This window comes from Bemisia tabaci, chromosome 2 (genome assembly GCF_918797505.1).
Source record: "Bemisia tabaci chromosome 2, PGI_BMITA_v3".
Classification (NCBI taxonomy): domain Eukaryota; kingdom Metazoa; phylum Arthropoda; class Insecta; order Hemiptera; family Aleyrodidae; genus Bemisia; species Bemisia tabaci.
The window spans coordinates 11,079,989-11,093,738 of record NC_092794.1 but is presented as its reverse complement, the minus strand read 5'-3'; the positions used below and the strand labels follow the sequence as shown (position 1 = coordinate 11,093,738).

The window sequence follows — 13,750 nt, the reverse complement described above, 5'->3', positions numbered from 1 at the left end:
CTTTGAGTTTTTGAAAAGAGAATACTTTTTATTATCTGAGTAAGTAAGTTGCAAGTGGTCTAGTACATTTGGATGCATTTATACTGAAAGAAACTATGTGAAAATCAACTAAATTCCAAGGAACTGCATGGATAGGATCTGCGTTCCTTTTGTTTAAATAATTTTTATGAGGTTTCTCTTTGCATGAATGTACCTATCCATTTGTTTGCCCGTAGACAGTGCAAGCCCCTTTTTACTCGAATAGTTTTGAGCATTGAACTTTGTAAATTAAAACGTCCGTTTTTTCCGTTAGCTACGTTTTTCATCGAGTTGGACTGCAAATTTTAATCGGTTGTAACTCCAATGTAGTTTAAAATGTAGGGGTGAAATGTTCAGAAAAAACTTGCTTAAGCAATGGTACAAAAACCGCAATTTTAAATCGTAGGCACCAAAGGACCTTTTTCCTGTGAACTGAACAGTCGAATTTGCTTAATCAAACATTCGCATTTTCCTTCTTTGTTTTTATGAGTTATTATATGCCATGCTTTTAAGTTTTCATCCTCAAATTACTGATAGGGTGCATCCACCGATTTTTCTTTTAAAGGTATTGCATGAAGATCAAGCCAAAGTATCATAAGCACCATTTGTTCTTATGCAATATGTTGCAAAACTACTCAAAAATCTCAAATTTCCCAAGTATGGAAAAACAAAACAGCAGATCGCTACTGAGAAGATAAATCCCTGAAATTTTCATGAAAATGTGCGCAAAAGTTTTAAAGAAAAAATTAAAACAATATTGAGGTGTCCTGCAACATAGCATCTGAGTGTAAATGATGCTTCTTTGACCGGAAGGCGACAAAATACTGAATGGCTTCTCCTCAGCATGGCAACACAGACTGCTGTTTGAACATCCAAACAGAAGTTAGTATGCATAATTCTAATAATCCGTCCATTATATTTCTTAAGTACATAACTGTTTATATCCTTTTATATTAAAACTAGGTTAATATGTATGGAAAAAAGTGCTGTAAAATTACTCCAATTTATTCTTAGTGTCCAATTTATTCTGTACAATCATGATATAGTAACTTTTTCAGACGGAAATATTATTTGTAACATGAACAGCTTTTTAGTCTGTAGGTATTGTATTCATATCTTGTAGTTTTGTAGACAAGTCAAAATACCTTATGAGGCACTGCCAATCCCGGTTTATTAACAGTGATGAGAAATTGTATGCACCTTCCCAACTGAAACTAGTTTTACTATCTTAAGCCTACCAATGCGATCAGCTTTTATTTCTGTGAATTTTAAAACTCTTAACCTATGAAATCATTCCTCCTGTTGCTTTTACGGTGGTTAATTGAGCTTTGTTTCTTTATTTGTACTTTTTCCATTAGTTTTTTTGCTCAATTGTTTCTACTCCCACCCTTTTTTGCAATCAGTTGATTCAATGTCCCTTGATAATCATCAAAAGTCGAAAGAATTTTAATGCGATATCTTTCTATCTTTTTTTTCTTTATGCAAATACTTAGAAGACTGATTCAAAAAAGCTAATACTTAAAAAGATATGGGGCCAAATTTTTAATTGGTAAATTCCTCATTTTCAAACCACTACTCTTACCTCCTTAATTTCTTATCCATTTTGCTCAATCTTAATTTTGTCAGGAAATTTTGTAAATATGAATGTCTGACGCCTAGATTTAGTTAGCGCCACTTGAACTTGAAGTCCAGAAAGAAACAAAGCGATGGAGACGCAGACCGGAAATGGCTCACAATCTCGTGTCTCAAAGTAGCTACTTTGAAAAATTACATGAGTCAAGGAGCATAGCAATGATTTACCAGTAAAAGAAGCTTTGATGCTTTTATTGATGTAATAATCCATTCCTCTTATAACTTAAAACTTGGAAGTTAAAAACTCATCAAATGGTCAAAGTTAAAAACCGGCAAAATTTTCGCGAATTTATTACTCGAAAATCAAGAAGTTTTGGAAATGCGGTTTAAACGAGCGTATTCAGCGTGACAAGAGCTTTCAGAAAATGTATAACATCATAGGGTTTTGTCAACTTCAGCTCGAGTTATCGCCTCCGAAGCGCCGGAACGCTCAAAAAAGACCCCTTATTTTTTCACGTTTGGGCCGATTTAAAAAAAAGCCATTTTTTTATTTTCATGAAAAACTGATATATTGTTCCTGACTCTCTGTAGCCCCTCTAGCTCTTTACCGCATGCTGGGGAAATGTTTCGGTCGCGAGTTATAAGAGCGGAAAGGAGCGAAGGTCGGGAAAATCGGCTATTTTAAACTGCGCGCGGTGACGGATTAGGAGACATGTGGCAACAATGCGAGGTCGGCAGAGGAGTGTGATTCGCCGAACTGAGTGGGAGGGAACGTTTTCCCTCCGATCAACGCCGCGCGCGCAGTTTAAAATAGCCAATTTTCCTTGTGTCTGATTTACAACATGGTAATGATGATGTTATTTCTTCATGTTTGATGAAAAGAAAAGAATAATAATTACAGAGAATATGAGTCTGGTGAGGATCTGGTCATATTCAGTGCGTCAAGTGGTATATTTTAAAGAAGAAAGTAATGCCTAAAAAGTTAAAAAGATATGATTATGCAGTGAGTATGAAACATCCGTCATTTTTACCAATAAGGCTTTGAATGTACATACAATAACTTCTGCAGTTTTAAGATAGGTAGCAAGGCAATTAGCCCTTCTTCACAGAGTTATCTTTCCATTATTTTTTTCCCGTTAAAAATTATTGTTGTCTGTTGATGTGTAAAAACTCAAAACTCTGTTTATAGGTTAATATTTTTAAGGTGTTGGTTCTTTGTATACTTACAGAATGCATATGTTTACTACTTAGATGCATCTTCATTAAACTTGTACTTATGAGTATTATATATTTTGTGTATCATAGTTGTAAGTTTATATTCAAATATTTATATAAAATTTACTCTCAAACAATTTCTTATTTGTTAGTCATTTCCTAACGTGAACTGCTTGGAGGTCTGAGTTAATCTTCAAATTCTCTTGTTTTCATGTCTAAAAACAAAGAAATACGGGTAGCCCCAGTCAAAGTCAATTTCTCGTCACCTAAGTACACCAAAATAAAGTACCAACATGTCATTAGAAAGTTGAAATCGTCAGCTTTCGAATGGTACCTTGGTTTTTTTGTAGCGTTAAAAATCTTGAGTAAAAAATACGAATCCCTGTCGAAGACGAAAACCTTGTATTTTGGCTACTCTTTTTTTGTGAAGAGGCATCTCTTAATTTTCCCCCCGTCATTTTTGGGGGGATTTTGATCACTCATCTGAACATTACCTGAGAGTCCTGTGTCACATACGACAAATCACACCTGTCTTGATGAAAATTCATGGTTTTCAAATTTGGCCATTTATCATAGCTTTTCCAAACTACCTAATGTACTAATTATCGTGTTTTTGGCTACAAAAATGTGTCATAATCAGTGCGAGGTCAATAGAAAAAAGAAAGCTAGAGTCCTCAAGAAAATGTGAAAAGGCTGTTCCAAGTTATCACTCTGTCTGGGGATTCCATAACAGATTTTACATTTTTCAACGAAAGCTAGAATAATATCAAATAAAAAAAAGTAAAAACTTTGTGCAGGAAGAATAGAAAAAATCAAGATGTAACATTAATGAGAAACAGTTCTGGAACATTGAAAGGCCCAAGGAAACATTATCACCCCTCTAACATCACAAGTGTGCCCACTTTGCTGTAACAATGCCGTCACCATGACAACTGTTTGTTTACCCTAAGCCCCCTGTCTCTTGTCAGTTGCGACCTCAAAAGGAGCATGTGTTAACCTCCACTTCCTTTATTTTGAAAGAATCAACTACCAAATTGCCATTGTTTTTATTTTTACAAGAAAAGTTTAAAACAGGAAGGAACTAGCGGAAAATTCATAGCAAATGGGACAACCGTAAATGAAATTTTTTTTATTCAGCACTAAAAAATGGTAAGTTATCAAGTCTCTTCATTTAAGAACTTCTCTTCCAAGTTACTAATTAAAGCAGGACAGTGAATCAAATTTTTTAAACTAATGTATTTAGAAGTAAAAAGCAATTTTTACTGCAGAGTTTAAGGCTTTAAGGTCTCTTTGAGAAAAGAAGCTATCACAAAGAATTTATGGGAGGAGAGGAATGTAAGAAGTAAATATGTATTTCTTTTTGTTACTTAAAGTTTAACTTGTAAACTTGAAGCTTACTTTTTTGGCAGTCTCAAGCACCCTATATCAAATATCTTACAATCTTGCCTTTGTCCTATCTCTCAAATAATTTTGTGTGTATTGTTATTTCAGATATTGTCGCGGATAAAACCTGCAGTTAATGCTGGAACCAAACCGAAGGACAGCTCCAAGGACCGCCTATCTTTAGAGGAATTTTTATCAAAAAGAGATTACACAGGAGCACTGACAGTATTACAGGTTGGTAAGCTTCTCTATTTCTGTTTCTATTTTTCTTATCATCAAAAACAGGTTTGAAACTTTTTCTATTTTTTATACTTACGGTGGAATCCTGAGTTTTTAGCACCATGCACCGCAACCACCTTGATACATTGTAGTTTTTATGAACCGTGGAAAGTTTTTTTTTAAAATCAAAATGTGAGTCTCCAGATGAATCATTAAGGAATTTTCAGGCTATAAAATTGATGATAAAGTAAAAGTATTGTCTTCAATTGAATCGGCTGAGGCAAAAACCGCTTGAGTCAAATCTTCCTAATGTTTGGGAACTGGAAACATCTATAAAAGTCTGTTATTGACATGAATAAATAATGTCAAAGAGACAAATACTATAGTAATAGAATGTAGAAAGGAGCCTTATTTGTCTCCAGCTCCCCATTTCGCTGAATCAGAGAAATTTAAAAAAAAAAAGATAGGTAAATGAAAGAGTTTTTAGAGTAAGATCTTAAAGAAAAACATTTCATTGTACTTAAAATTTCTAACTATATCACGAAGAACTCGGTATATGGAAAATTTTAATAGGTTCACAGATTCTGTTCAAATTTTGATGTTTAAATTTGAAGTGATGTTTAAACATGCACTATAGCCATGTGTAAATAGCTGAAATGTATTTATACTGACAAGTATTTTAGCAGTCCTTCAAAGAAGAGGCTTCATGTACAAATAAATAAATGAATGAATAAAGAAATGAATGACTTAGACATCAGCTGTCTTTGCATGAATCATTGAAATCTCTGAGCTTCAAAGCCGTTCAATTACTTCTCAAAAGATTTTATATCACTAGAGTTTTTACCTATGAAAGTTGTCCGTAAGTAATGTCCAGATAACATTTTTTTTCAGAAAAATAAGTTTGAGTTCTTCCAGTATCTGATTACATATATTTGGCTAGTTCAAAACTTATCTCTGCTACAAATTGTAATGACTGTTCATTATTACTTTCTCAGTTCAAAGGACAAAATGAAGAGACAGTTCGATGGGTTGGCTACTGTTCATTCCATATCGGAGATCATAAAAATGCGATGAGTATTTATGAGAAGATGCTCCAATCAAAATCTGTGCCAGAGGACACTGTCACCAACTTAGCCTGTTGTTATTTTTTCCTTGGCATGTATACCAATGCTCAAAAAGTAAGTTTTTTCTCTTCTTGCCACTTTCGCACAAATTATTCAGTCCTGCAAGCAGCCCTCTTAGCCAATTTTTTAAATGTTTTTTGGATCCTCCACAGGCTACTCGCAAAAATATTGAATAAGTGGTCCAATAATTTCCTATAAGGAGAGTAGAGTTCATTAAGAGACAGTTCATTATCATCATCAGATAAAATGGTTTAACCAGTATGTGCAATTTTGGAAATTAAACTGAATTTTAATCAGACCCTTTTATCAGTTAAAAACAGACCTTCCATAATCTGATAGTATGATAAAATGATTAATATTTAAAAAAAGGGTAGTTTTCTTTGAAGTAGATCATGTGCGAGTGGTCGAAACATTTTCATATTAATCAAAAACCTTGGATTTTTCCTTTTTTTAAAGAAAATATGTGAGTATATACTAAAAAATGAATGGCATATTCTTACAGATCTTAGAAAAAGCAGTGGAAAGCCGATTGAAAACAAGACTGCAATTTCATCTAGCTCACAAACTTGGTGAAGAAGAACAGTTGATGCAGTACCACCAGCAGTTAGCTGACATAATCGAGGACCAGCTCTCTTTGGCTTCGATTCACTATTTGCGGTCACACTATCAAGAGGCCATAGATATCTATAAACGTGTTCTCCTAGACAACAGGTGATAATTAAGCAAATTCGAACTGAAAAAGGAATGCATGCAAGGAGTTGATCCTACATTTTTATAACGCAGAAAATTCAAATTTTTCGTACCTAGTAGTGAATTAATGTTAGTGTGCTGACTCATAGTCAATATTAGTAATGTCCATTGTGTGAATCGCATGTTATGTGTTAAATTTCGAAAAGGAAGTATGAGTCAGAATGCTTCAATTCGTACCTTGCCTAGTGGTCCATGTAGCAAAATTGTTCAGTTTTTCAGAAATTCAGTGGAACTACTATAATGTTTGTTAGTTGTACAGAATTTCACGGAGCTCAATTATTTTTTTTTTCTAAAAAAAAAAGAAAAGAATAATCACGCAACAGCTAAGAAATCAGATACAGATACTAGGGACAATCTCCATATAAGGTATGAAAATGAGTTCATGATTTTCTTTGACAGTTTTTGGATTTGACTAGTTTTTGGTATTTGCATACTTTTTTTGTGCGTTGCTTCATCATAATTTTCATACCACTTTTTAACTTTATTTTTAGGGAATACATCGCGTTGAATGTTTATGTCGCCCTGTGTTACTACAAACTAGACTATTATGATGTGTCTCAAGAAGTCCTCGGAGTATATTTGACAAAATACCCTGATTCAGCTATTGCAATCAATTTGAAGTCTTGTAATCACTTCAGACTGTACAATGGCAAAGCTGCGGAACACGAACTGAAAACACTTGTGGTAAGTTTAAAAATCTCCATCAAATGAGTGAGGATCAAATAATGAAAAATTGACTCTCTGTGCTCAAGTGCTTTTGCCTCGATGTTAAAATGTTTAGAACAGTCCATGTACAGAAAAATTCAGTCATCAAATAGTATCAAAATGCTAACCATTTCTCATGATCCAGTGTTTTTGCTTAACGGCCCAATTTCTGATTCGCCTCACCAATATATGTCTGATTTCTCAGTAGAATATGCTATCTGTACCATTTTGCTACAGTAAAAAGCAAATAAGAAAATTGCAGGACTAAGCATTTTTTGTGCCCCAATGAAATATCACTATTCATCCATTGTTTCAGATTAAAATTCATTGCGTTGCTCCCACCAAAATATTTTATTCTCCGATTTTCACAAATTTAACTCCCTGACTGACCAGAGGCTTTCTGCACCTTTTTTGCTCTCTACACTCTAAAAAAGAAAAGTGGAAAAGTAAGCACTTACACTCCTCACTTTCTTGTCTTCATAAAAATTCGAACCAATTATATCATTGCTCCTAGACTGCCTTAGTTATTCAGAAATGACAAATTTGAGCCCGCTTCTCTTTCAATCAGTGCCAATATCCAAAATCTTGCTCAATCACAATTTTCATTTTTCTTCTTTGGTGGTTGCTGAGAAATGAAGAAGGACAATTTACTGCTTATTGTGAAAATTTTCTTCCTACGATTCATGTTTCATTACAGGATCAAACCTCTCCTTCTTTCAGTTTTGGTCATGATCTGATCAGGCATAATTTAGTTGTCTTCAGAGGAGGGGACAAGGCTCTTCAGGTTCTTCCACCTCTCGTTGACGTCATTCCAGAAGCAAGATTAAATCTAGTCATCTATCACTTGAAACAGGTAAATTTGGAGGAAAGTGTACGTAGGTATTGATTTAAACATCTACTATTTTTAATCATCGATCCCTCAATTGCTAGAAAGAATAGGTTTAGAAAAATCAGGAAAATTACCCACTGAAAAAAGGAAATTTTTTGGGTAGCTGGTTAGGTGGTCAAAAAAAAAAAAAAATCTTGTCTACATCAGGATGATAGCTTTTTTATGATTGATTTAGAATATCTTGGCTGTAATCAGAAATACAATTTGTTTCCAGGAAAGTACGGGTGTGGAAATTTGTTTGAAATGAACACAAATACCAGTGTTTTTTTGAGCGGGTTTCCGAGTCTTTGGTCCATTAAAAACACCGAAAAAAGGGGAAAAATGGTTATTGAAGAACGAAATGAAGAAATTTACGTCTAATTGATTCTTGTACCTCATTGCAAAATCGACGTTAGTATTTAGTTTCCTCCATGAGTTATGCAGAAATAGTAAGAAACGTAGCTCATAAATCGAAACGTCCTGGCTTTTGTGAGGATTCTAGCTTTCTAGAGTCGCAAGATCCACTCGATAGCTGGATAGAGTTAAGCTAAACAGTCACATCCATGTACTTAACGGTGTTTTAAAATCTGTGGTACTGTTTTAATTATTTGGAAGGGAACCAACCAACCTCTCCACTGGAACATTTTTGCAATATCTTTTTTGCTATATGAGGATTATTTCCACAAACTTTCAAGGGAAAATGTCGGTTGGTTTTTTCCCAAAAAATTAAAACAGTACATGAGATTTTAAAGCTTTGCAGTATAGATTTGACTGTTATGCTTTCCTATCTTATTATTTGGAAGCCAAGATGGAACCGGTATCTACCTTTACTCCTGAGAATTTTCTGATCCATCATGTATGACGGCTCATTGCCACAACATTGCTGTGTACGGTAGCCTTCACTGTTAAAGCTTGTTCTGTGGTTCTGTACTGCTTTTGTATCCCTACAGTGTATCACTGTTTTCTGGGGGTTGATAACTTTTTAAAACTACTGCTTATTTTTTCTTTTTTCAGAATGAATACCAGGAAGCGCATGAACTCATTAAGAACTTGGAACCAACAGTGCCTCAAGAATACATTCTTAAAGGCGTAGTAAACATTTCATACGGTCAAGAGACAGGACTGGTAAAGTTTTTCATTTTTTCCTCTCTTTTTCCAGGATTTTTGTTGAGAAGCTCTGTCCTTCCAAAACTTAGATGTAAAATAATTCCCTTTTTTGTTGGTATTTTCCTTACTGTCAAACTTCAGTAGAGTATGTACAGCTCACTTTAATATCCATCCCTCAAAGTACCTAGGAGTGTTCCAAAGTATCCTTGTCACTAATCTATTGGTACTGCTTGCTTTGAAATAATCAATACATTCTGATAAGGTTGTTCTTGTCAGAAACGGGCAGCTGTATCAGAACTAGGTGAGCTCAGAGTCGGAGCTTAGTCGCCTCATAGCCCTGTCCATTGCAGCTCTGGGCTTGTAAAACTGATACGCATGACAAAGATTCAGTTTTGCCAGCCTTGAAAACTCCGATAGCTACGAGTGAGGGTCTGCTTATCATTACTACTTTTTATCTTAACTGTTTTCACAGCTTACCAAAAACCGGTAGAATACCTCTACCAAGTAAGTTTATGAAGTTCATATCTTAGAAACTAAAAGTACTAAATTAAATCCATAAGAAGTTCTGAAATCTGCAAGACAATGAAAATAGGTGTAGGGGTCTTAGTCATTTCATAGGAGAAGATTTTGAAATTGATGTCTTTCGCAAAAATTTTGAATTAAAGTGGCAGTATACAATAGACAAAATTTATGATCTTCTTTCCATAAGCATTGAAACGAGGCAGAAGTCTCAAAAATTTTGGTGAATCCGCCCAACCAGCAGGGAATGTAGGGCCCTTGTTCAGTAGACCGAACTTGCTAAGAGTTATCCGCTCAGAAATTAATTTTTTGGCCGAACATCAATCCTAATTTCTGGAGCTTTGACTTTTTGAGAAGCTTCGATTATGCAAAATCAGGAAGTATTTATAGATTTGATTTATCATTTGTAATTCTTGAGTTATAACTTAGTCAACTCACTTTTTTGATGATCCTCGTAAAATTCCATGAGGCACTGAAGTGTGACTTTGGATGAAACAAAACATCATCATCTAAGTATCTCTAAAATAATTTTCATCTTTTAAATCAATTCCCAAAAGTAAATATTATTTTTGATAAACATGTCACTTTAAGCTGATGTTATCATTTTCAATCTGTCATTAATTTAGAGATTGCACTTGATATTTTTATTTGTATTTATCATTACCGACTGATTCTTGTTAGATGGGTTTTCATTGTATTTTTTTATTTTCAGAGAGAAAATATCAGTATTGCCCAACAATATTTTCATTTAGTTGGAGACAGCACCAGCGAGTGCGATACAATCCCAGGGAGACAATGCATGGCATCCTCTCTGTTTCTACAACGAAAATTCGAAGATGTTCAGCTGTATCTAAGCTCGATAAAAAGTTACTATTATAAAGATGACAATTTCAATTTCAATTTTGGCCAAGTAAGTGACTATGGTTTTTACACCAAATAGAAAAGTGTTCCATCACCCAAAAAGGCTCTTAAATAAATCACATCATGCCTTTTGGGTGAGGTAATACGTTTCAAAATTCTAGTGTCATAAGAGGAAGGGATGTGCTCCAATCATGAAAAAATAATCTCTTCACGCCGATGCAACGGGATGAATTTTTGGTTGAAAATTTGAAATCACTGAACAATTCCAGAGAGGACAACAACTCGAAAAAGACTCCTCCTAATATTTTAGTTGGAGGTAACTGACTAAAGGGACCAAAAACTGTTTTTCTTAACTTGACGCAGTCTATAAGCTATTTGCGCCACTCTTTGAAAACTCGTTGTGGAAAGTAAATTGTTGAGCCATTCAATACAAGTTAGAGGTGTAAAAAAATACCTAAATAAAATTTTAATTGACTGGAAAAACGGTTTAAAACGTACTTATAGCATAGATTTCTCAGTTCAATAAGTGAAAAGTCTTTTAAAACGCTTTTAGTGCTCAGAAAGTCATTCAAGTATTTTTAACTGAATAAAAGATTTTGATTAGGTAAACCAATCAATGTTGTGAAAAAAATTTTTTTAAGAGAACAAGTCAAAAGTTCCAGTTTTTATGTGTTTCTGAGAAAGATTTACATGAATGTATGTTTGTATCAATTTGATCAATTAATACCGGGAACATTGAGAAGAGAACAAGAGGAGAATTTACAACGTTGTCGTCAAAAGTATTCTTACATATGGATGTGAAGTTTGGTAGCTGGAGGAACGGACACAGTGGATGCTAAGAGCAACGGAGATGGATTTCTGGAGGAGGTCTGCAGGAATTTCTAGGGGATATAGGGTCCGCAATGAAAGAGTGCGTCAGATCATGGGAGTCGAAAATGACATCATATTCGACCGCATGACCAGACAGCTTGTCTGGTATGGTCATGTCAATAGAATGACGGAAGAAAGGCTGCCAAAGAAGTCGCTTGATTGGGTTCCTCCTGGAAGGAAACGAAGGGGATGCACAGTGAAAGGGTGGCGACAGGCGGTTTTAGAAGAAATGAGGGTTTGCCAACTCCCTGAAAGGCTTTGGGAGGATAGGGGACTTCGGCGACTAAGGAGAAAAGTCAAAGTGTTGATGGAGTATGGGCATAAAAAACATGCGTCGGTTTAAAGTTTAATGCAACTACATTAGCAATAATATCTTTCTATGATTTTGCACTTATGATCCTTTCCCTTCAATAAACTCTTACTACAATAATGTAGATGTTAATTCTGACTTATGATATCTTATTTCAATTCCAGACAAAATGTGCCCTCGGTCTATATGAGGAAGCAGAGGAGATATTTTTGCTAATCCAGAATGAAAGACTGCGCAATAGTCAAACTTATATCAGTCACTTGGCGCGTTGCTACATCATGAATCAAAAACCTCGGCTTGCATGGGAATTGTATCTGAAGATGGATAGTCCAGCAGAGTCTGTGCCTTTGCTCCAGCAAATTGCCAACGACTGCTATAAAATGGGTCAGTTTTGGTATTCAGCAAAAGCGTTTGACATGCTTGAGAGACTGGATTCCACCCCTGAGTATTGGGAAGGCAAAAGAGGAGCGTGCGCTGGAGTTGTCCAACTAATTGTCATCGGAAAACAACCGAAGTAAGAATGAGTTTTTTTCAGTTGGTAACTCGGAAAAAATTTTAACAAAAAACCTCTCAGTAGTAACGTTGTGAATTCCGAGTTTTAAATATCTTTGAATTGTTGTGAGTCAAAAATTTCTGCAACCCATGACAATTTCTTCCCCTGTTTGAGATAATTGACCACAAAAGTTGCGGTTTTTTTCATTAATTGCGAGTCAGTTGGCAAAGCTTGTGGGGGAAAGACTTAGAAAATACCTCAAATTACGAGAAGTCAGCCAGGCTCAAATGCAGTAAAATTTTTATTTATGGCTTAGGAAATTTAGTAGGTCCCTCTGTAACTGGACCTAAACAAAATATTGAAGTTGTGTGTTCATGATATATATTATTTAATTTGTAACACCAGTTTATCCTTAAAAAAATGGATAATCACAGCTTGATCCAACAGTTCTTAACAGCTTGAATGTGAGGAGAATTTGGTTTGGGCTGTAGAAGAGGCAAGACTAACTTCCCTAAGATGATGCTTTCTATGTGTAAGTCATCGATGAAGATGCGTAGGTCACTCCATGATAAATCAAATATATCAGCAATTGTTTCAATAGTGCGATGTGTGATACAAAAATCCACCCACTGACAAGTACAGAGCTTCGAGATTTTGTTCAGATCTAGTTGTGGTGGGACTTATCAAACTTTTTAAGTCTTCAATAAAAATTTCAACCATTTGAGCCTTGATAGCATCTTGTAAATTTAAGATCTGTACAGTCTTATCTTGGCAAGGTTTTGTGGTCCTTTTTATGGTTTTAGGTAGGGTTTTTTAAAGTAAAAAACGAAAATTCATAACCCTCTGCCGTTAATTAATGTCATTCATGCTGAAAGACCATTGCAGCGTTAAGAATGAAAAAAAAGCACCAGAAAAGGCAAGAGAAGAACTCACTTCAGTAAAACGGTCTTAACATTTTTTGGGTAGATTCCATGGGCTGAAATTTGACAAGGTGCATCATGCGGAGTAGCTTGCAACTTTCTCAAAAAGGACAGTCAATATCGTAAAACTTTCAGTCAATGTGACGGTTACCCGGTTTGCTCTGGGTCCCCCTTGTAAACTGCTTCATTTTTTATTTGTCTCTACATCGAGAATTGAGTTCAGAACTTGCAGCACCAGCTCTTTAACATTTCTGAATTTTTCCTTTTTATTTTGACCTTTTCGAATGCTGTATTGATGTGTGCCTTTTTTTTTAGAGAACTGTTGACGGATGTCATACAACTTTTACGTAACACAGCCAACTCTCAAGTTGAGGCGATGATTCGAGCCATCAAAAAATGGGCAAGAGACAATAGGATAAATATCTAAGTGTGCATTGCGGCGGTATGTATTGCAAGTAAGGTCCTCCAAACAATCTAGTGCAAAATAAAGTTTTACGATCATAATCAAATGCATTCTTATTCCTAACTCCGCCTAACCTTCCTAACTTCTGTTGGAATCTACGTACACAAAAAACACTATTTTACATACCTATTATGATCGTTTCATTCCCCCTAGTTTAATTAAGTCTGAATAATCCCCTAATTTGATTAAATCATGATTATGGCACCAACTAAACATACTACATTTGCGTTTCACTGTCAGTTGGAAAATCCTACATTTACTGCCGATGACATTGCATGGTAGAGTGAGTATAAGGGTGTATAGCAAGAGAAAGAAGTCAACCAAAAATAATGGAAGGAAATCTTTTTAAGAGA

The 13,750-nt window shown here is 35.0% G+C and overlaps 1 protein-coding gene across 1 annotated transcript; it reads left to right on the top strand.

The window, feature by feature from the left end:
• The first annotated feature begins 2,419 nt into the window (after positions 1–2,419).
• On the top strand, positions 2,420–13,630 carry Ttc26 (tetratricopeptide repeat domain 26). The gene is made up of 10 exons (XM_019051857.2): positions 2,420–3,954; positions 4,297–4,422; positions 5,403–5,585; positions 6,034–6,242; positions 6,773–6,965; positions 7,684–7,839; positions 8,869–8,979; positions 10,193–10,390; positions 11,686–12,035; positions 13,250–13,630. Exons 1-10 carry the CDS (start codon positions 3,952–3,954, stop codon positions 13,359–13,361), a joined length of 1,641 nt encoding a protein of 546 aa, XP_018907402.2. The 5' UTR covers positions 2,420–3,951; the 3' UTR covers positions 13,362–13,630.
• The last annotated feature ends 120 nt before the right edge of the window (positions 13,631–13,750 follow it).